Raw genomic sequence first — 23182 nt, 5'->3', positions numbered from 1 at the left:
TTTCAAGTGTGAGCGAATAATATTTTGCAGATGAAAAATCACCCCTTCTCTTCAGTTAGTGCACTAAAAAATCGCCCTGCTTTCAGTTGGCGCATTCTGCGGCTGCATAGTTCGCAGCTAAAGTGAAGTATTAACGCTATTACAGCGTCTTTTTCGCTGATTGAAGTGAATGTAATTTTAGAACGAACACATGTGCGCGCAGTGTTGTGGAAACGATTGAGAGAAATACCTTGAATTTTCATGCTATATGTCCGAAAGAATATCAAATACTGTACACAGCCCATCTTAACGAGTTCGGGCCACCGCATCTTCTGAGGCCACTTTAACCCAGTTCACGCATTAGAAACTAACTACACAGGGTGGCCTGTTAGTGTAATAATTCGGCCTTTTTCTCCTCAACCGTTCGTCGTAGAGGTATGGTTCTAAGGGGGTCATTCAAGTATTACGTCAGCATCGATGGGGGATTCCGATTTGCTGACTTTTTATGACATGGAGGGAGGGGGGTTTGGATGATGCTTACGTCATCACCCACCCTTTATGAGAATATGAAATATTCTTAATGGCATCTTACTCGGTGCGCCAAAAACAAGAAAATTATTTCGCTAGTTTGTGGGCACCTGAACTAACAGTCTCCCTAATGATAAATCCCTTACAGAGCCACTTCACCGATCTCTAAATATTTCACGGATCCTTTAAGTGCTCAGGAAATGTGTTCGGGCTGCTTAAGTGCTATGGAAATATTTCCGGGCCGCTTAAGTGCTCTGGAACTGTGCAACGCATCACTCAAGTGATCCATAATTATGCCACGGATCACTTAAGCAATCAGGGAATGTTCCGCGGGTAACTTGAGTGATGTAGAACCGCACTGTGGACCGCTTAAGTGCTCTAAAATTGTGCCACATGTCCCTCAAGGGATACATGTGCCACGGATCGTTTAGGTGTTCTGGAACTGTGTCATGGGTTATTTAAGTGATCTTTGAATGCGCGACGGGCCTACTTCCGTGATCTGAAAAATGTGCCACGGGCCACTTAGATGCTCTGAAATTGTGCCATGTGTCATTTAAGTGATCTGAAAATGTGCCGTTTAGTTCATTTTTACAAAATTGAGTTTGAGGGGGGATCAAACAGATAACATCAGAATCCACATCGGATCCACATCAGATAACATTCAGGGCCACATTTGGTCCACTAATTATAAAAAAAAAATCCCAAACTGTTCACGAATCACTCTGTACTAGTTTCAAGAGTGAGAACACAGTGTGTCATAAAGTAAGAAAACATCTAAATTTTCTCTTTTCCTCTAATTTATAATTAGTGAGTTGTTCCCCCGTCTTTCCGGACGCCAACAAAAAAAAAATCCATGGTTTTAAAGTGCAATATTCGATTAGATCTTTTTGAATTCAAAAACTGAAGGAAATATTGGGAAGAACAGCAAAAATTAACGGACGACGCTTTTATCCCTCATTTATGCGGTTCTTTTTCCCATTTTCTCCGGGATTTTTGAGTTCAAATATCTCATCGAATATTGCACTTGAAAACGTGGATTTTTCTATTTTGGCGTCAGGGGAGACAGGGCAACAGTTTTGTAATTGGAAGTTAGAGGACAGGGGGAACCATATGAAAATGCAGATTTCATTTATTTTATGACACACTGTATCTTCACTCTCAAATCTGATACAGAGTGATTCGTGAACGTATATATATATATTTTTTAACGTGGGCTATGGAATGTTCCAGCGGGACAGTAGAAGCTACAGGTATAACATAGGATCCTATGGGTTAGACTGCGTTGGGGGCGATGGGAGAAAATAATTTCTGAACAAGGGGGCGATGGGACAAAAAAGGTTGGGAAAGCATGCTCTAGGTCATTCTCTTGGTAACTCACTGTCCTGTCTTTCGCTCTATTGGCACAGGCGAATTTATGATACTATGTACCATGCGTTTCTCTTTTTACTCTTCTTGACCACTAAATCCCAAAAATTTCCGTTCTGGGCAATTCACGAAATACAGCCCACAACGAAACCCACAAAAAAAAATTTGATCTGCATATATTGCTTTAGAAAATTAATTTGAAACCCATGTTCAAAGGTAAATTTTACAGCTATCTCATCTATATCAAATCCTGATTTATGAAGCCTGATGGATTAATAACTGACACCATTTGATTGTTTGGATAAAAAATATCAGCGAAAAGTAAGAGCAGTAACTTTGGTAAAAAAACATCAGTAAAAGTAAGAACTATCGGAAAGAACATAAAAAATTCCTTCGAATACAGTATGTCCCGCTTATAACGTTTTAAAAAGTCAATTTTAAAAAAATAGAAACGTTGTGAGCGGGAAAACGTTTCAAATGGAAAATCTCGATGGGTTATAGTAAAATTTAGGACCACGAAAATAAGTCATACTGAGCGGACATCTTTGTTCCGTAGCTCTGCAGTGCCGTCACCTATCATTCAATACAGAAAAATATTTTTTATAGAATAGTGCTGCCATCTAGACAAACGCAGCAGAGACGTAAACAATGAGAATAGTTCTTAGTTGTGTGAATAGATGGCAGCACATCCTTCAGTGTTGAATTGAGAAGTTATAATTTTGTCTCATTGATACAGGGATAGGGTTACCAGATCCGAAGACTGAGAAAGGAGGACATCTGCACACGCCCCCCGGGGCTAACGAGAAAGAACGCAGCCTCAGTGATGTCATTTTCCTCAGTTTTCCCAATAGATAGCGCCACTATTCCGAACAATAAAAAAAACCGGCCACAATAATAATTTTTCCCAACTCTAAACCAGAACCGCGAAAAAAAGCAGAAACAGAAAATTCTGGGAATTTCGATGTCTATTGGTGAATGCGTGTGGGACCAAAAACACAGAAACGTTCATGTCAATGAAGAAATTTATGTTTCAAAGTGGAGAAAAAAGTTTCCCCAGGAAAAAGGCAAAATAATTGCGGAAACCTGGAAAAGGAGGACAAAAAGGCGAATTTTCCGAATCGTAGGAGGACGCTTGAAATGACTTCAAAAAGGATGAAATTAATTATTCAAACTAAAAGCTTAGGCCTTGTACGGTTTAGTTCAGTGCTGTTCAAACTTTTTTTTTCATTGTAGACCGCTGGAATTAAGTGAAAATTTCTCGAACCGGAAAAAATTTGAGAAACAATTCACAAACTAGGGAACAATATTTTTTCACAAGTTCACAAATTATTATTAAAAAGATTGGAGGAAAACTTCCTGACCTTCCAATTTATAATATATCATATATTTTCATACTTAACAATTATAAATACTTAAAGCTGCTTTAAGCTAGGACCATGTCATCTATTGAATAAAATCAAACAACTACCTGTATAAGCTCTCAAAATTATTGTTTGTTTTAAACCGATGTGAAGAATGAAAATGAAAACGATGTGGTTCAAAACTATAATTTTTTTTTGTAAATTTAATTCTAGATGTCAGTGTATATTTAATGTATCATAGTGCCGGTTACGAATTTTTCTTGGTAATTACAAAACGTAATATTCAGTGGCAAACATAAAAACGTATTAACCGATATTTTGGGGCATGGAGTTTATACCAGTATGCAGTACGTGGTGAAATAAGTAGTATATAGTATCATAACACAGTTTAGAGAGATATAGATGGCTTTTTATCTCAGCCAGAGATATCAAGGAAACAGTTATTTTCCGGATATTATGCTGAGGTGAGCTCGGAAAGAAAACTCATCACGTCTCCGCCGGGACTCAAACCCAGGCCCGGGGAAGGCAGATTCATGTGTCTCCAGTGGTGTAGATGGTAGCATGCTTGCCCGGTATGCAAGAGGGCCTGGGTTCGAGTCCCGGCGGAGACGTGATGACTTTTCTTTCCGAGCTCACCTCAGCATAATATCCGGAAAATAACTGTTTCCTTGATAACACAGTTTGTTTGTTTTCGTAGTCCATAATACTGGTTTTAAACAGACAGATCTCTCTCTCTCTCTAATTTCATTTAGCTTACATTTTAAGTCAAATTTTACGTGTTATATGTATACCGTATTTTTAACCGTAAATCTGCCGAAAAAATTAGTTTCTGCCGCCAGATGAGTACAAATGAGTTTCTAGGAAATGTTTACAACATGTTGAATTAATTTTGAGGTCTTTGTGTTATTTCATTTAGTTAGGACAGTGTTTCAAAAAGAATGCGTCGCTGCTGCTAGGGGCATTGTGGCGATGTGGAGATATTGATTTGTGTAACTTATTTATGAAATGGTTCTTTTATTCGGAGAAATATCTGCGAAACTATTCTGGGGAAGATGTACCATGAATTGGGCAATGAAGCTGCGGGTGAAAAAGTATAGTTTTTTCTACACAGGCTACGAGAAGGAACCGATACCGTTTCAAAAAAGGCTTCTATAATCGATGCATTAATGATGAGGATGATGAAAGGCTGTATAAATAACCATGTGGGCTTATGGTAGGCCGGTAGCTATGTGGGATTATGGTAGGCGGGGGCCATGTTTGGTGTTATGGTAGCTGGGAGTCCACCGATGACGGATTAGAACAAAGTTCGAAAAATTTTAGAGCTTATAACAATGTTTAATAATTTTTAAAATTTAATAGGTGAAAATGGAAATTTTTGAATGCATTTTATTGTGCTTATAAAAAGCAGTCATAAAAGATTTTGATGACTACAGAAGGATCGAAAGATTTCGAATACATGTGATATCATGTCACAATGTTGAAGAAACGAACAAACAGGTGCACGCAGAAGCAGAATTAAAGCTGCTTTGTTTCGGGAAATGAATGGAAATGCTGTACGTGTAAGAGGATCAGCTACGTAATCCATTCAATGTATATGACACGTGTCAATGGTTAATCGATTTTTTCGAACGCGAATAATGGCACATGGCATTGACTCATCTTTTGCAATTAGCCGCTTATATAAAGGGCCTCGAGTACCAGTCGGGTGAGTTACTTTGGTTTTCTCATCATTCTCTCTCTTCAGCCATTTGCGAGCCAGTTTTCGTTGTTGGGAAAGGAATTCTGTCTTGGCGACTGAGTTATATTGCAATCAACGACGACAAATGTTATTCAATCTGTTTTCCCTTCTTTGCCTTTTTTACGCGGGCATTTACCCCGAAACCATTCAGGCAGGCAGATACCATCCTTTCACGATCCCTGAAGGTACTATCGTGGAAAGATTTCAACCTAAGATCATTTCGACCAAACCTATCCACCGTTATCGCGTCAAACCTGGTGCTTCTCGTCACTTGACTTCCAGTCTAGGACTCAGGTACTTGAACCCTCATTCGATACTTGCACAGAATGTTGCGAGATGGGCATACGAGAAGATTGGTGATGAATGTAAACAAGACTGGAGCATTATGACTTTGAATGGTATTCTAGGCTCAATGATACAGGTATCTTATTTCTGGACATCCCCATCACTGCTAGCCATCACATTAATGTAATATATACTAACTGAATGAATCGATTGTTTTCAGGATGGATCGAATGCGGTGAACATGTACTTGACTTTGGCATTGGGTCCGAGAACCTCGGATTCTCCTTACGGTGTACGTATTAATTCAATTTAATATTGCTCAGAATGAATTTCAGAGATGTTATCGATTTTTAGCTGGCATTGTTAAGATGTTAATTAATGTATGTTTCAGCCTCATTTCAGTATTTATGGAAGAGTAGATAAACTCTGTGCTCAGATGGCGAAATGTCATGTGTCACTTTTCCTAAAATACTGAGTTGCTCACATTCTGGAGTCTCTTTCATCAAAAATTGGGAAAGTGGAAAAATTTCGTCTTTCTCTTTCAGTTTATGAAGAAACAACGAAGGCTAATTGTAACAAGTCATAATTCACAGCATGGCATTTTGGCAAAATATTATTCACAAATTTTCTATCGTGAAATTTTGAAAAAGTGACTTATAACATTTTGTCATCTGAGCACAGAGCTTTGCCCAAGAATATCAATAAATCCACAATGAATAAGGCTAATATACGGAAAATACAAAAAAAATCCATAATGCATTTCGACACATAGTGGTTGTCGTCTTCAGAGGAAGAATATATAACCACTAACCACGCTAACCGAGTATTCCACTTGGGTTCAATACCAAATCTTAACTTCCGGTTGCTCAACCGAAAAAAGTACGTCTGTTCACTTCAAACGCCGTGGTCAGACTGAAGCTGAGAACCTGCGTATAAGACTGATGCAGCACCCTGATAGGCCGCTTGCAAAATCGAGCTGACTGATCAATCTATTCGAATTTTCTTAGAAAATATCTGGTAAATATTTTCTTCAAAAATATATTAGTGAGTAAAAATCACCACCTCACCAAATCAATAAATCAACACCACTATGGCTTAGATTCATTACGAGCGGGAATTCTAATAAAATTCGAATAGACCAATCGGGTAGCTTCAACTCACAAGCGGCCAGTCAGAGTGTTGCATTAGTCCTACACGCAGGCTCTGATTTGGTATGCAGCCCAAGTGAGATAATCGGTCAGCGTTATTAGTGGTTACATATTCTTCCTCTAAAGACGACACCCCCTGTGTGTCGAAAAATGAATTAGGAATTTTTTGTATTTTCCGTATATACTTGCGTTATTCATTGATGATTTCTTAGTCATTTCAGATTCCTTAGCTTTGATGTTCAGTTTTCTGTTCTTCCACGCACACTTCAAGAATGACGATGATGACAGTTCTTTCAGGTCATTTTATATGCTGAATCACAAAAGTTTTTTAGCTAACGATATTGTTTGCATCAACAAGACAACCATAATATTCTTGATGGCAGTTTTGGAAATATATGACATCCCTATTTGTTATGGGCATCTTTTTCTCAGCCACCTCGTTGGGCATTTTACCTGTTGTGTATTTGTATTTATTCATTTTTTTGTTTTTGTTTCAGATTCACATTTGTGATATAGCCGTCAATTATAACATCGAGGATTCCTATGCTCTGGTTAACGAATACAGCTGCAACCACGGACCATTAACATTTTGCTCAAGTGCCAGCGGTTATATATATAGGCCTACTATGCTGATGGAGGATGAAATGGATTTTGATGATGTTTAGGGCGGCAATGTGAAATCTATTCACATTGGTATAGAAACGGACGTTGACATTCTTGGTTAAAATGTAAAATTTTCCCCCGATAATAGAGAAAGGGATGTAAACTTGAAGAGCAAATGCAAGACTTCCTCATACTCATGTTTCATATTTCAAGGAAAATGTCAAAATACCGATATATCCTCCTTTCCTGAGGCAAATTCTCATTAATGTAATATGATAACACATGAGTGTTGATTCATGTTCCACGAGAGTAATAATAATAAAATATTTGTATCCCCATGTGTGTGGAATTTCTCCGTTGTTATTTTATTTTTGTTTTTTTTTTGCGTTTTTATTATTCTATGTTATTAAAAAAAATTCATTATACTGTAACAACGATTTTTGTCACTCGGTAATTCCAACATTATAAGCAGATACCAACATTGATACTAGAGAGGCATACTTTCAATGAGAGAAAAGTATCCACATAACGTGTAGACTTCAGATACGTCATTTATGTTGCAAGATTAACAAAAACGTTAACTTTTTTTTACGGAGAAAGTTATAAACTTAAAACTTCATTGGGAAGTTGTTTCCTCGTCTCTTCTCAGGTCAACAGGAAAAAAAATTCTGTTTCCAAGTGCAATATCCAACCAGATATTTGAATTCAATACTTCGACAAAAATTCAAATATTAATACAAATACAACGCCACAACAGGCAAATTGCCCAACGAGGTGGCTGACTTAAGAACATCATGGATCCCCGAGCCCCTACCTACTACTGCTACACCACAACCCCCCCCCCCACCGCGGAAACCCCAACGAATCGGTACATGCGGGAATGTGCGTGTACGTGTAGTGAAACCTGACGTGAAGTTTTTTTGTTTCTCTGTAATGCTTGTTATGTGTAGTGCTGCCATCTGCCACCAGTTTTTCTAACTATGAGTGAAGTGTTATGATTGAATGATTTATCGTTGTAGGACTGTTGCTCTCTGTGGCGAGACTTTTTAACGGGGAGATCGGCTCGCATTTGCGCCTTGAAGTTGGGAACCACAGAAAACCAACTTCAGCCGACCAAGTGCTTCATCAGCAAAAATATCATTCAGAAACATGGAATCACAGAAACATCAAGAGAGACTGGGCAACCATTTTCTATGGGTTTTTTAAAACAAAGTTTCCGCATAAAAAGTTTTTTTTTAAATTTTTAATAAGTACATATCCCCTTGCAATATGAATGACGTTTTATAACTGAAAGTATACCTCTAGGATCGATAGTTGGCCAGTAATTTGTGGCCAACTTAAGGGACTCAACCGGCTACCCTGTATATCAGAAGCAACACCGAAGCTAAGTTTATGATATGTTTGAAGAAAGAAGCAGAGAATGTTTGAAACACACACGTATGTGTCGAATTTCATTCGCATTCGTCGGTTTTTGTGGCCGATTTGGGAGTTCGTGTATCGGCAAAGGTATTTTATGACGACCCTGTATATTTAGTGAGAAATTATGTTGAAGAAAGAAAAGCAACACTCAAAATTTAATCGAAGTATTAATCGTAAGACAAGCGAGATCTAGAGCTATGTGTCGGGGAGGTCAAATTTGTGGAAGCGGAGGTCGTTCGGGATGGACCATGCGTTCCATATCAACACTATGAGAAGACCTCCTCGATGCTTTGAAGTCACTAAAGAAGCGAACTTCTTTAGCGACGTCACGAGCTTCGCGCGGAGGCTTTCTACTGTAGATGGTGTTGTCCGTATTGTTTTCCACATCATTTCTGGCTCTTAGAGAGTGGGAGACGATTTAGCCTTGGATCACCACTTGTTCGAAGCTGATATCACGTATGCCGTTGCGGTCAGGAAAATTCGGTGAACTGATCAATTAGATTTTGCTTTGAAACCTAGCTTTGGCAATTTGCAAAAACACAACATTCTACCCACTCCCTTCAACGTTTTATTCGTGACGGCGACTCTGAATGTTGATTTTGCAGCTGAAAGAATTATTATTTTTTTAAATTATTGAAGAAATTCATCGCATGTCATTTGTGCAGATTGACTAGCCCTGTCTTAGATCGAGATTAGTACTTTCAAACAAAGTACTAATAATATCCGAAAAACAATTTTGAAGTCCTTGCAAGGGGCAATGAATTTTAGACATTGGGGAATGCTTGTGAGATTGCTACAATCTCAAGTTACGAATGCTTCCCGCTTAGTGATGAAACTCGGAACGGAACCTGTTCGTAAGTTGGAAGAGTGGCTACATCTATTTTACTTTCTTTAAACTAAAATTTCATAATCATATAAAAAAAGTACTTCGCTATAGACTTCCCCCAGAAGCAAGAAGTTATTGAAAACAAATTAGAAGGTATTTGAGCAGTGGCGTAGGAAGGCGGTAGCGGGGGGGGGGGGGGTGAGGCTAGCACCGGGTACCAGTTCTGAGGGATGACAAAAAATTGCCGGTTTTGTATTAATGCGCCTGTTTGTTACGTAAAATAACATGTCAAATAATTTACATGGGCCTTACATGAATTGTGCTGGTGCACAACTAAACAAACCGCCGCACAGTGGTCCAAATCGGGAAGTTAGCTGGAGAAAAAAATAAAAAATGAAGTTCTTGCTTCGGAGAAAAAACCATATGGGTGTATAGAAAAATGTCTGGTGCGCGCGCATCTTGGGGTGATATTTGTTTACATCGGGGGGGGGGGGATCCCGGGGGGTAATGCTCGCTCAGATGGGTCTCTCGCCAAAATGTGATGAAAAGCTTAATTTTCTTAGGTTGTTGCTCGGTTGCGTTTGAATAGAACCATGAAATTCTTTTTGGTATTCATTTTTAGTTTTCTGTCCTTTTCGGTTCGTTATTTTCCAAGCTCCGAGTAGAATAAATAATTTTCGTAATTCGTCCTTAAAGTTTGGCTTATTTTTGAGTGATTTTGAGTACAGAAAGTGAGATACAAAAAAAGTTTAACTTTGTTCAATCGGGAAATGTTTTTTCGGATGTTCCACACATTGTTGGTGAACGTTTTGCATTATGCGTAGCCGCCCCCAGCCGCCCCATTTTACGTAAGAAATTTTAGAAATGGACTTATGTGTGACTCGTCTAGAGTTGCTTGACGTTATTCGCGATAATGGCGGGTTGAGCTTGCCTTTTAAAAAGTCAGCAGATCTGTTAATCCAATATATTGATGAAAAGTCAAAATTTGAACATAGCCTGGAAGTCAAAAGTAGTAAGTTTCGTCTGGAAATTAAATGTTTTATCAGTTTCTTATCAAAAAAAGTGGAGATCTAGTAACAAGACCATGACACGTTTCCTCTACAAAAATTCCGCATGGCGATTTTAAATGTTCAATCGGTAATCAAGCCCAAAAATCATAGATTTTGTTTACTTGCGCTGTTTATTTTTAATGTTTTGTGCTATAAGAGAATAATTTATTATTTCTGAGTGAAAATCTTGATTTCTTACATATTAAACTTCAATTAAGTGTTCTCCCCAAGTTTTTACGACAATATTTTGTTTAGAATGTGCTTTGGTGTTATTACAATTTTTTAAACATTATTCGTAATAAATATGAGTGATTCATTATTATTTTGCACACAGTCAATCAGAAAAATAGGAAGCATCAGTAAAAGCTGGAAAGATTAAGTAGAAATAAGTAATTATTTCATTGAAATGGAAAGAATTTCAAAAATGTAGAAAACATAGTGATCATGCCAAAGTTGTTTTAAAATTACCAAACGTTATTATTATTCAATTATACTTCTCCACCTGTGTGTGTATGCCTATTTTTCATGTGAAGCAAAAAGAATTTTTCAAAAATATTCATTAGTTTCCGAGAAAACATTTTTTTACTCCTAAATTCGCTATATTGACCACTGTGCGCCGGTCCTGGTGACTCATCGTCTCATCCTTGTCACAAATATCATTCGCTCCAAGTAAATCTGTGCAACAAGATATTTTTAACACCCGAACATCATAATAAAATTCAAAAAATCGTCAACGAATAAGGCAAATACAGTAAATACTAAAAAATTCTTTATGCAGTTCGACACGCTATGGGTGTCGTCTTCAGAGGATAAGAATATCACGCTACCCGAGTTTCCCACTTGATTGCTTTCAAAATGTTCCACATCGGTTGCTCAGCGGAAAGAAAAAACTATACGTCTGTCTTAAGGTCAAACGTCGTGGCAAGAATGAAAGCGAAGCGCCTGCGTGTGTTAATAAACTCGATCAGCGTTCTTATCCTCTGAAGACGACACCCATAGCGTGTCGAAATGCATAAGAAATTCTTTAGTATTTTCTGGTATATGCGTTTCATTTGTTGCCTTATTAAAAAATTGCTTCCTCTATGAATTTCATTTTATATATTGGTGGACATGGGTGGTGGGGGGAGGGGGGGGGTGACAATTTAAAAACTCCGCACCGGGTGCCACCAGACTTTGCTACGCCACTGTATTTGCGCCCAACATTTCAATAAGTAAAGTTATATTCTTTAACTTATTATGGAGATAGATTGTGGTAAATATTGTAGATTTACGGAAAATCCGCCACAACCGGATTTTGAATCCTGCGAACTACGGGACCGTAAAAGGTGCCAACTGAAAGAGGCCGGTTTTTAAGGACGCAACAGATGGAGGGGGGGGGGGGGAGACACGATTTTTTCGTTCGTCAAATGAAGAGGGGGGGGGGAGCACTTTTTATCATCAAAATATCATTCGCTTACACTTGAACATTGCCCTGAACCTGCCCTGAACCCTTCATCGACAACATTTCAACACGAGTGAATGAGCAAGTAACTGAGTTAGCATTGACCGAGTGACTGACCTAATGAGTGAGTCAATGAGCGACAGAGTATTTAGTGAGTGAGTGAATTAGCGAGCGAATGACTGAGTGAGTGAGTGACAGAGAGGATGACCTGGAGAGTGACAGAGGAAGAGACCTGTAGTGAGTGAGTAATCGAGCTAATGACTTAGTGAGTGTGGGGCGCGGTAGCTCGGTCGATAAGATGCTCGCCTAAAGTACAAAAGGATGTTTAGAGGTGTCGTAAGTTCGATACCCGGTTCATCCTTGCAGGAAAACTTTCCTGACATAAGGGTACAACAAAAAACGGCGACTTGACCACAGCAAAAAATTGTTACCGCAGGGAGTCCCCCATCGAGGGGTTAGCGCACGAACCTCTCGATGAGTATAAAAAACAAGCCTGCCGTTCGGAATCGGATATAAATTGTAGGTCCCGGTCTAATTAGCCCTCGTGTGCAGAAAATGACCGTGGTCCGACAAAAATGATCAAAGTGATCAATAACCTAGTGAGTAAGTGATAGATTCAGTGACCAGTGAGTAAGTAATAGATTCAGTGACCAGTGAGTAAGTAATAGCTTCAGTGACCAGTGAGTAAGTAATAGCTTCAGTGACCAGTGAGTAAGTAATAGATTCAGTGACTAGTGAGTGAGTTGTAGGGAAAGTGAATGAGCGAGTAACAGAGTGAGCGAACTCACTCGTGACGAACTGTTGTCGGCGAAATTTTCGCAACGGTGAACTTTACTTTGCGGTGAATTGCATGTCGGAGAATTTTCGTTACACGAATAGTGTGAATCTTCAGTCCTAAAGAAAACTTTGAATTTCCCGTTACCTTTATTTTTAACTTTTAAAACTGCCTAAAATTAGCTCCAGAATGAGTATGAATGAGTGAGGATAATGGCTACTAAATGTTTACAACACCCAGAACTAATTTTGACAATCTCTGTGAGCCTTTCATTTAGCTTGAAGAACGTTCTTTAAAGTGCTCTCTAGTTTTTCCCAGGGACTAAGGGGCGACGCAGGAACTGAGGAGAAGGATGCAGTTAAGAAAAAAGCTTCTCATAGATACATTAATGATGAGAAAAATGATGATGAAAGTTTGGATGAAAAACCGTATGGGAGTATGGTATGCTTGGGGAATCCATTGCTACCGATTAGAAGAGAGTTCTGCCATTTTCAGAAAATGCAATTAAATATGTTCAATAAATTTTTGAATTTAATATGTACAAACATAAATTTTGGAACCATATGTTTGTGTTGCACGTAAAATTCGGATTATAGAAGTACAGAAGTTTTTCGAATACGTTATAAAATGGCGCCATGCTGAAGAAACGAACAGGTGCTGCAGCATTAACGCTCCATTGTTTCAAAAAATTAATGGAAATACGTAAGAGGATCACCTACGCAATTCATTCAACGTTTATGAATGCTAACGTATTAACAGTTAATTGATTTCTTCGAACCCAAACAATGACACGTCGCATTGGCTCATCTTTTGCAATATTCCCCTTATATAAAGGAAACGGACACAGTCGGGTTATTTTCGTATTCCTTATCATTGCCTCTTCAGCGATTTGCGAGCCAGTCCTCGTTGTTGGGAAAGGAATTCTCTGCCTTGGAGACAGTTCTATTGCAATCAACGACCGCAACCACCCTAAACATGTTATTCAAACTGTTCTCCATTACTTGCCTTTTCCTCGCGGGTATCTACCCCGAAACCATTCACGGGTCTTCCGATCACGGACTCGAGTACTTGAATCCACATTCGATGCCTGCACAGTATGCGGCGAGATGGGCATACGAGAAGATTATTGCCGAGTGTGAAGAAGAGTGGAGCATGATGTCTTTGAATGGTATTCTAGGCTCAATGATACAGGTATCGTATTTCTAGACATCCACACATGAAGTACTTATATTCCTCTTTCTCCCCCCCCCCCCACTATAATATATGTACTAACTGAATGAATCAATTATTTTAAGCATGGATTGAACTCCGCAAACGTGTACGTCACTTTGGCAATGGGTCCAAAAACCTCGGATTCTCCTTACGGTGTACGTATTAATTCAATTTAATATTGCTCAGAATGAATTTCAGAGATGTTATCGATTTTTAGCTGGCATTGTTAAGATGTTAATTAATATATGTTTCAGCCTCATTTCAGTTTTTATGGAAGAGTAGATAAACTCTGTGCTCAGATGGCGAAATGTCATGTGTCACTTTTCCTAAAATACTGAGTTGTTCACATTCTGGAGTCTCGTTCATCAAAAATTGGGAAAGTGGAAAAATTTCGTCTTTCTCTTTCAGTTTATGAAGAAACAACGAAGGCTAATTGTAACAAGTCATAATTCACAGCCTGGCATTTTGGCAAAATATTATTCACAAATTTTCTATCGTGAAATTTTGAAAAAGTGACTTATAACATTTTGTCATCTGAGCACAGAGCTTTGCCCAAGAATATCAATAAATCCACAATGAATAAGGCTAATATACGGAAAATACAAAAAAAATCCATAATGCATTTCGACACATAGTGGTTGTCGTCTTCAGAGGAAGAATATATAACCACTAACCACGCTGACCGAGTATTCCACTTGGGTTCCATACCAAATCTTAATTTTCGGTTGCTCAGCCGAAAAAAGTACGTCTGTTCACTTCAAACGCCGTGGTCAGACTGAAGTTGAAAGCCTGCGTGTAAGACTGATGCAGCATCCTGATAGGCCGTTCGCAAAATGGAGCTACCTGATCTATTCGAATTTTCTTAGAATATCTAGTAAATATTCTCTTCAAAAATATACTAGTAAACGATAACAAATTAATATCACTATGGGTTAGATTCATTACGAGCGGGAATTTTTAGAAAATTCTAATAGACCAATCGGGTAGCTCCACTTCGCAAGCGGCCAGTCAGAGTGCTGCATTTCATTTTGACCATGAAGTTTGAATTCAATCAGCATCATCAGCATCATGAACAACAGCAACCATTTTCAATTCACTGCTGGATGAAGGACACACACACACACACTTTTCTGATATCATCGATCCATCTTGTGTGGGAACGCCTTCTCGGACGTTTAGCACCACGATGGTACCAACCCAGAATACTTGTGGTTCATCTGTTGTCCTGTCTTGTTGCAAAATGTCCAGCCAATTTCCATTTTAAACGTTTAATTCTTTCCATCTCATCATGTGCCTTTGTGTGGCTTCTTATCCAAGTGATTCGTTTTCTGTCTCTTCTTGTAGTGCCTAACGTACATCTTTCCACGCTCTTTTCTGTTGTCTGTAGCCGTTGTATCGTCTTACTTGTGAGTGTCCATGTTTCAGCCCCATAAGTTAGTGCTAGTAGCACACACTGGTTAAACTTTTTTTTTCAGGCATAATGGCATGTAGCTCCTCAGAATTACACAGTTTTTGCCAAAAGTGCTTCATCCAATCCTGATCCTTCTGTTTATTTCATTAATAATTCCGTTGTCTATGGTAATTTCTTGTCCCAGGTTCTACTTCTTATATCTCTGTGTTGTTGAGCAAGATCGTCTTCTTCGTAAAGGATTTGACATAACTTTAGTCTTTTGCAGATTAATTTTCAAACCCACCTAAATACTTGCCTCTGCCAGTTCTTGTATTATGTCTTCTATATTGTCTGGATAACTTCTGATAATAACAATGTCGTCGGCAAAACGCAGATGGTCGAGAAATTCTCCATTTATTTCAATTCCTTTCTCGTCCCAATCCAGTTTCCTAAATACTTCTTCTGAAGGAGCAGTAAAATTTTTAGTGAGATAGTATCAACCTGCGGGACAACTTTCCCAAGTTTAATCTTTGCTTTTATTTTATCCAAACGAATGGTTGCAGTTGCTTTGTCATATATTTTCTTAAAGATATTGATGTACGTCTTCTCTATCCCAATTACTTCTAGAGCCTTAACAACAGCAGCAGATGTGAAGACAGAGTCAAACGCTTTCTCAAAATCAATGAAGGCAATACACAATGGTAATTCGTATTCCTTGTGTTTCTCTTTGAGTTCTCTGATTGTCTGAATGTGATCCATTGTACTAAATCCACTTCGAAAGCCTGCTTGTTCTTTCGGTTGGGCTTCGTCTAATTTGGATTCAAGCCTATAGGTCAGCACTTTGGTGAAGATTTTATAAATTACTGATAAGAGAATGTCTATTGAAATTCCATCTCACGTGTGCATTTCCCTTTTTGCATGCATCTTATAGCCTCGTAGACTTCTTCTTTCAGCACAGGTGCTACTTGTACAAATTCTGCTCCATTTTCTTTTCTTCCTGCTCCCATTCCTCTGTTCCGATCCTGGATCTTCATGTTTCTCTTATTATAAAATTCTTCAACAATGCTAATAATTTCATTTCCATGTTTTGTGATAATTCCAAAATTAATGAAATAAAAAATTCTAGAATTAATGAAAGAGATAATTCCAAAATTAATGAAAGAGATAATTCCAAAATTAATGAAAGAGATAATTCCGAAATTAATGAAAGATATAATTCCAAAACTAACGAAAGAGATAATTCCAGAACAAACGAAAAATAATTCCAGAATTAATAAAAGAAAACTTCAGAATTAATAAAAGAAAACTTCAGAATTAATAAAAGAAAACTCCAGAATTAATAAAAGAAAACTCCAGAATTAATAAAAGAAAACTCCAGGATTAATAAAAGAAAACTCCAGAATTAATAAAAGAAAACTCCAGAATCACTGAAAGAATATTCCAGGATTGATGGAAAATTCCAGAATTGATGAAAGAGAAAATTTTCAGCGTAAATGAAAGAAATTATTCCAGTATTAATGAAATAAATGATTCTCTATCCTTTTTTTAAATCTTTAAAACGCAATATTTAGAGACTGAACTGTACATTTCAGTTATGAAATTGCCAGACAGGAACTGTGTTATTCAACGAGTCACGTGATCTTGTATTCGATGTTGACCCCGTCACAGCGGCGAATGCTCTCTCCAGTAATATAAGCTCGATGTTTTGCTGATTTTATTCACCAATTATCTTCCAGTGCTTTCTTTACAATATCGCAATTAAACATCCTGACATCTTTTGCAATTCGCTTTCGTACCGTCTTACGAAGTTGTGCATACTCGACTATTGATTTAGGGTTATTCTTCTTAATGTGAAATTCTCTCCGTTCTTTCACCAGTTTCTTTGCTTCTTCTGTTATTTTCTTCATCGGTTTGATTTCTTTTTCTCCAGCGACTTCTTTTGCTGCTTTTTTAGGGTACTGGTTAAATTTCTGTTCCTAGTGGTGACATCTTGTTTATCTTCAGTGGCGTTATATAACAAATATACAGCCATTTTTGAATTGAATAGACGTAAATTTTTCCGTTGAGCAACCGAGAGTGAAGATTTGCTGTGTAAACCCAAGTGGGGTAATCGGTTTTTCCTCTGAAGGCGACACCAATTGTGTGTCGATATGCATAACGGATTTTTTGTATTTTCCGTATACTTGCCTTATTCATTGGTGATTTCTTAGTCATTTCAGATTCCTTAGCTTTGATGTTCAGTTTTCTGTTCTTCAACGCGCACTTCAAAAATGACGACGATGAAAGTTCTTTAAGTTTTTTTATATGCTGAATCACAAAAGTTTTTTAGCTAACCACATTGTTTGTATCTTGTTTTGTTTTTGTTTCAGACTCACATTTGCGATATAGCCGTCAATTACAACATCGTGGATTCTTATGCTCAGGTTTCCGAATACAGTTGCAACTACGGACCACTGACGAAATGCCTAAGAGCCGGCGATTATGTTAGCTATCCTTATGCAGGAAATGATGAAGACTTCTTCAGACAAAACTTAAAATTTATTCCCAATTTCAGTGATACGGATCACGTTGAATCTTACGACGGCATACCAGTAAACGCTAAGCACACTGGTAGAGAAACGGGCTTTGATATTCTCAGTGAACATCCAGAATCTGTTTACGTTGATGAAGAGGGGGATACATACTTTGACGGAACAAACGCAAGATTTCCTGATACTCCTGTTTCATATGTGAAGGGAAATGTTGCAATACCGATATATCCTCCCCTGAGACAACTCACCATTGATGTTTCATGGTAACAAATGAGTGTTGATTCATGTTCCAAGAGAGTAATAAGAAAATATTTTCTTCTCCCGTGTGAAATTTCTCCGTTGTCATTAAATTTGTGTACGTATTATTTCATCTTATTTAAAAAGAAAAACATCGTATACTGTAACATCGATTTGTCACTCGATAATTCCAACATTATAAGCACAGTGATCAAATAAGCAGGTGATGTTAGAGTACATGAATGTCAGAAAGAATGTCACAATTCAACTATTAGTACAACAATTCAACCCCTTGCAATATGAATAACGGGTTTGTGGTTATTTAGATACTTTTTATAATTGAAAGTATACCTCTAGAATCGGCAGTTAGCCAGTGACTTGTGTCCAACTTAAGAGACTTAAGGGGACACATGACGTTCAAATGGAAATTTCTTATTACTCTGTATTTCTTGCTAAAAATGCTTTAATGATATTTCAGTACCAATATAATAACAGTTTCAGGTCTCTTAGTTTAAAAAATATGTGTTTCAACAAGCTTGGTGCCTTATTTACGCCAAAATAAATATATACCTGTACACCAAAAAGCCCCAAATTGGAACGGTCATTTTTTAGGCATATAGCAATCATTTGTAGCATGCAGTTTATTTGTGAGTTTATTTTCATGATAATTTTGGCAAATAAAGTTCAAAAGGATGAAAAATTTTCAAATTTGTGCTATAAATAGAGATTTACAATTTTTTATTCATTAATGGTTTCCCATAATACAAAATGCATGCTGAAATTAATTGATATATGACTACAGAGCAAAATAAAAAAAAGATGCTTATGAATGAAATTTGAGACGCAGGGGACAAAAAATGATTAAAAAATGACAGTTACAATTTGGCGCTTTTTGGTGTATAAATAAAGCGCAATGATTTTTACATATTTTTCACATATTTTTTAAACTAAGAGACCTAAAATTCTTATTATATTGATACTGAAATGTCATTAAAGCATTTTTAGCAAGAAATATGGAATAATAAGTAATTTCTGCATTTTGAACATCATGTGTCCCCTTAAGAATATCAAAACCAACGCCGAAACCCCGTTTGTGACATTTTTAAACAAAGAAGCAGAAAATGTTCACTATCTAAAAGCTGAATTTTTCATTCAAGATTCATTAAATAAAGAACTTTCTATGTGAACCAAAGGTTCTTAAGTTCCACAGAATATGGCCTCGAAAATTCATGAACAAACATGTGAAACAATACCGAAATAGGAATTAACGGCAGGGAAAATGAAAAAAAAATCACAAAAAGAAATTTGAAAATAGGCGAATAAGCATTTATGACATTTTCCCTGAACTTCCGGGCTCTACTTATCGCATTTTGTGTTTTCAATATACAGGGTGTTTCAAAAAGAATCACCCTATTTGAAATGCGTATATTACGAAAAATATTGAACATAGTCACTTAGACTAATTTCATATTACATGACTAATCATAAAGTTTTTTACAAACCAAATCAAAGGTGCTCAATATGTCAACCATTGGATGCACGGTATACCTTTATACGGTAGTCAAATTCGTCTCCAACCTTTGCTAGCATGCTTGCATCCACCGCTTCCACGGCTGTTGTTATGCATATTTTCAGTTCGCTCTAATGTACATGGAAGGGGAGGCACATAAATGTAGTCTTTTATAAACCGTCACAAGAAGAAATCGCACGCCGTGAGGTCCTCCAAGAAGGCATCTTGGAAGCCAGTGATGCTTAATTGAATCGGCAGGTCTCGTACATCCGATCCAACGTTTAGGAATGCGATTGTTCAAAAGTTTTCGAACGTCCAAGCTCCAGTGTAGTGGGGCCCCGTCCTTCTGGAAAATGAAGTCATCCGAATCGGTTTCTAACTGTAGGAAAAGCCAGTCTTGACAAACACATGAAATGGCGGCGAAAGGAAGAGCGTTAGCGTTACCTGTCGGCAACGGCGTGAAACTCTTCCCTCTTTCTACCTATATATTATTTGATCAAAACGGAGTAAAAGCTGCATAGTTATGTTTTTTTTTTAAATCGGATGATTCTTTTTGAAACACTCTTTATTTAAAAAACATGCAATTTTGAAATCGGGTGATTCTCTGTGAGTCACCCAGTAAAAATATTAACTTGATGTATTGCAAGTAGAATTTCATAAAATTATATTGTGTATGATACACACATGTGGTAATTAGCTCAGCTGAATAAAGGCATTTTTTAGTTTTAACATATTTTTAAAATAAAAATATTGATTCTTATTCGGACGCTCAAAGAATTGTGCCACGAGTCACATCAGATAACTCCTAGGACCACATTTGGTGCACGGGCCATGGTTGCATATATGTCTTGGAGGGTGTGGGTCGCAATAAACTTCTTAAAAATAAATTGTTCTTAGCTTCAACTGGCATTGAAATTAACCGAAATGGATTTTAATAACATGATTTTCCGAAATGTTAACTTTTTAAAATATTGGGGGGGGGGGGGTAAAGCACTCTTATGCAACACCCCCCCCCCCCCCCCCCGCGTACGTCTCTGATCCAAATACGCGTTAGAAAGGTGGTTACTACAGATCCTATCGGTCGTTGTAATGGAATGGTCGCTATAACGTGGAGATCATTATAACGAGTGTAGGCTGTATCACAAAAAATATTAACATTAAGTAAAACACTACCCATAGAAAACATTATGGTTGTCTTATTCTTAGAATGGATAGCTTCTTTATTCATCCCGTTATGTTTGTCGCACTTCTTTTTAAACGTTATAATTGTGTTGGAATTCACGACTCCTGGTTGTAAACTATAACTATCCCATCTTTTCACGACCCTATTAGAGGAAAAACTCCCTGCGACACCACAACCCTGAATACCCCTTTACTAAACGGTACTGGTGTCCATTTGTCAAAGCAGTTGATTGATTGACGTTGCACTCTTTAACTCATGGTCCATCCTATTTATACCGTTGAAAATGTTAAACACTTCAATCATATCCCCCTGACATTCGCGTTCCCCCAATCAAAACATATTCAAGAAACGAAGTCTTTCTTTATAGCTCAAGCCTTATGTGAAGACAAGAGCACGAAAGCTCTTCTCTGCATCCCCTCAACCAAGTCTATGCCACTTGTGTTGGTATGGTTTCCAAAACTTTACGACATACTCCAGTGCAGAACGAAATTAAGCCTCTGAAAAGAGAAAGAATGACTTCAGAAGAACGCGAAGAGACCTTATTGAAAATGAAACCGAGCATTCTATTCCATTTTTTGACCACCGCTGAACAATGTTCAGAAAACCTAAGCCGCTGGTCAATGAGAATTCCCAAATCCGTGACCATATTTGCAATATTTGCATCCGTGGTAGTAGCACCATTCAACTCCTAAGAGAAACGTGGGTTGTTCGAAGCAGAACGAGCGACCATGGCACTTATCAACACTAAAGTTCATGCTCCATTCATTAGTCCAAGCTGCAATCATAAAATTTAATGAAATTTAGTCATCCACTTTAAGAAATGGATTATTTTTTTTCTCGGCCCATGCCACTTCAGATAGAGATTATGTAAAATCATTTCATCATGCGTGATGTTTGGAAAGAATTCAGCTAATAAACCTGTAATATAACACTAAGTGCGTTCGCCCGGACGACTGCGAAAGGTCCGGGGGTTCGATTCGAAAACAATTACCTTTTTTTCCCCTCGTTCGCCTCGGTATGATAGGCAGAAAAATCTCGTGATTTAACTATAATTTGAGTTGGTTTTTTAAATTTTCGTAGATGGCTTCTTATATTATTTATGCGAAATGTCACGTCAAATGTTAACCGGAATAGGAGAGAAAAAGAACACAAATCACGTATCGAACAAAATATTTCATTTATTTTTCTTTATGCTGCGGTATCAAAATGCAACATCTGCTGTATGCATGGATATCAATTCTCTGCGTCAGCTGATTACATAAATACGAACACCAGGACGGGGAGTCTATTTCGCTTTCTCCATTGGAATTGCTATTTCACCATCGAGTACTATACCAGGTTCAGGAGTCGCACCGAGAGGTTCATGTCTGAAGATGTTTGGCATGGAATTTTTGTTGGCCGGGCTGGGAATCTGAGATAGATGGTATTCACCTCTCGCATTCGGGCATGAGTTTGTACCAGCTGGAACCATTGGCCCATCCGCTCGCAAACAATTGTATTCGGTAACCTCGGCATGATCGTTCCATGGTGACACTTTTACCACGACGTCGCATAGCGAATTCTAGAAAAGACAGGAGCATAACAATAAATACTAGATATGAACAATGTTTTTTCCAATTATATGATGAAAATAAAATATTTCCCTACTTCAAGAGACGTTTGTCCAAAGGCACTCTCAGGTCCCACTTCGTACGTCAAATGGTACTTGAGTCCGTCTGAAAACTATACGAATAGAAAGATTATATGTATTTGTTCAATTTACATTGGTACATTAATTCTTCTTTTTTTTTAGCTGTTCAAAGCTGAATGAAACTGAGTATATGTCACCTGATAATAAGCTGAAACGATTCCGTTGAGATATTTCATGTTCCACGTCGGTTCGCAAGTCGACTGGAGCATATTAAATGACCATGCGGCGGCTTCTTGTACCTCAGGCATCGAAGGATGCATGTATCGAAGACCCGATATCACCGGACGATGACTAGGTAGATTGAATGATCTGTCCGTAAGCTTTTTTTTTAGGTCGCGGTTGATGCTCTCGCGCGGAACACTCTTTACAGGGACCGTGGAAGTAATGATGTGTCCCGGGTCCCCGGGGGCGGGGAACCCTTTGAAACCCGTCAATGGTAATAATGGTTTAATCATCATTTCATCACTATGTAGATTCAATTGGCCACCTTCTTTACCGGGTAGTACGACCGGTCTATTAGGTGGATTCTTGCCAACGACCTCGATGTTAACGGACTCGGTACTAACTCGAGCAACGAGAAAACCCAGCACTAAGACTGCGAGATGCATTTCTTAAGGTTATCGAGACGAGAAACGCTTTTCACTTCAGAAAGCAATAGAGTCAGCAGCAGCAAACCTTGCGAATGCTGTAGGAATCGATGGATGAAGTAACGTGCCCAGAGACATTCGAGCTTTTTATAGCGACGAATTACGAAAGACAATGGAGCAGTTTAAAGGCTGGTGATAGACACACGTCAGCGTATGAATGGTAGCAAGAATTGGATGAACCATTTGTCATAGATGCACGTAACTGGTAATTGCCGCAATGATTTCCTCAAGAAAATTCCGCGTAAATTATCCCATTCATGAACAG

The 23182-nt window shown here is 38.0% G+C and overlaps 3 protein-coding genes across 3 annotated transcripts; 2 read left to right on the top strand and 1 right to left on the bottom strand.

Moving 5' to 3' along the window:
• Positions 1-4946: 4946 nt before the first annotated feature.
• On the top strand, positions 4947-7345 carry LOC149078843 (uncharacterized). The gene is made up of 3 exons (XM_089240521.1): positions 4947-5392; positions 5477-5548; positions 6902-7345. The coding sequence occupies exons 1-3, from the start codon at positions 5057-5059 to the stop codon at positions 7067-7069; spliced, it is 576 nt and encodes a 191-aa protein (XP_089096647.1). The 5' UTR covers positions 4947-5056; the 3' UTR covers positions 7070-7345.
• A 6030-nt stretch (positions 7346-13375) lies between these two features.
• Positions 13376-18343, top strand: LOC149078842 (uncharacterized). Its single transcript, XM_089240520.1, has 3 exons — positions 13376-13708; positions 13813-13884; positions 17489-18343. The coding sequence occupies exons 1-3, from the start codon at positions 13493-13495 to the stop codon at positions 17915-17917; spliced, it is 717 nt and encodes a 238-aa protein (XP_089096646.1). The 5' UTR covers positions 13376-13492; the 3' UTR covers positions 17918-18343.
• A 3395-nt stretch (positions 18344-21738) lies between these two features.
• Positions 21739-22978, bottom strand: LOC149078841 (uncharacterized). Its single transcript, XM_089240519.1, has 3 exons — positions 22408-22978; positions 22228-22302; positions 21739-22141 (listed from the first exon to the last, which is right to left on the bottom strand). Exons 1-3 carry the CDS (start codon positions 22876-22878, stop codon positions 21866-21868), a joined length of 822 nt encoding a protein of 273 aa, XP_089096645.1. The 5' UTR covers positions 22879-22978; the 3' UTR covers positions 21739-21865.
• Between the last annotated feature and the right edge of the window lie 204 nt (positions 22979-23182).

This window comes from Pholcus phalangioides, unplaced genomic scaffold (assembly GCF_987345545.1).
Source record: "Pholcus phalangioides strain wild (caught in Gottingen) unplaced genomic scaffold, Ppha-v1.0 ptg000013l_1, whole genome shotgun sequence".
Taxonomy (NCBI): domain Eukaryota; kingdom Metazoa; phylum Arthropoda; class Arachnida; order Araneae; family Pholcidae; genus Pholcus; species Pholcus phalangioides.
The sequence above is the reverse complement of the archived record's forward strand: the minus strand, read 5'-3'. Positions and strand labels throughout refer to the sequence as shown.

Excerpts from the sequence above, each read along its gene's own strand:
- LOC149078843 (XM_089240521.1), top strand. The coding sequence starts at position 5,057 with ATGTTATTCAATCTGTTTTCCCTTCTTTGCCTTTTTTACGCGGGCATT. Across the intron at positions 5,393-5,476 it reads TTCTAGGCTCAATGATACAG|GATGGATCGAATGCGGTGAA; the intron begins GTATCTTATTTC and ends GATTGTTTTCAG. Across the intron at positions 5,549-6,901 it reads CCTCGGATTCTCCTTACGGT|ATTCACATTTGTGATATAGC; the intron begins GTACGTATTAAT and ends TTTTTGTTTCAG.
- LOC149078841 (XM_089240519.1), bottom strand. The coding sequence starts at position 22,878 with ATGCATCTCGCAGTCTTAGTGCTGGGTTTTCTCGTTGCTCGAGTTAGT. Across the intron at positions 22,303-22,407 it reads TCGTTTCAGCTTATTATCAG|TTTTCAGACGGACTCAAGTA; the intron begins GTGACATATACT and ends CTATTCGTATAG. Across the intron at positions 22,142-22,227 it reads TTGGACAAACGTCTCTTGAA|AATTCGCTATGCGACGTCGT; the intron begins GTAGGGAAATAT and ends TGTCTTTTCTAG.
- LOC149078842 (XM_089240520.1), top strand. The coding sequence starts at position 13,493 with ATGTTATTCAAACTGTTCTCCATTACTTGCCTTTTCCTCGCGGGTATC. Across the intron at positions 13,709-13,812 it reads TTCTAGGCTCAATGATACAG|CATGGATTGAACTCCGCAAA; the intron begins GTATCGTATTTC and ends AATTATTTTAAG. Across the intron at positions 13,885-17,488 it reads CCTCGGATTCTCCTTACGGT|ACTCACATTTGCGATATAGC; the intron begins GTACGTATTAAT and ends TTTTTGTTTCAG.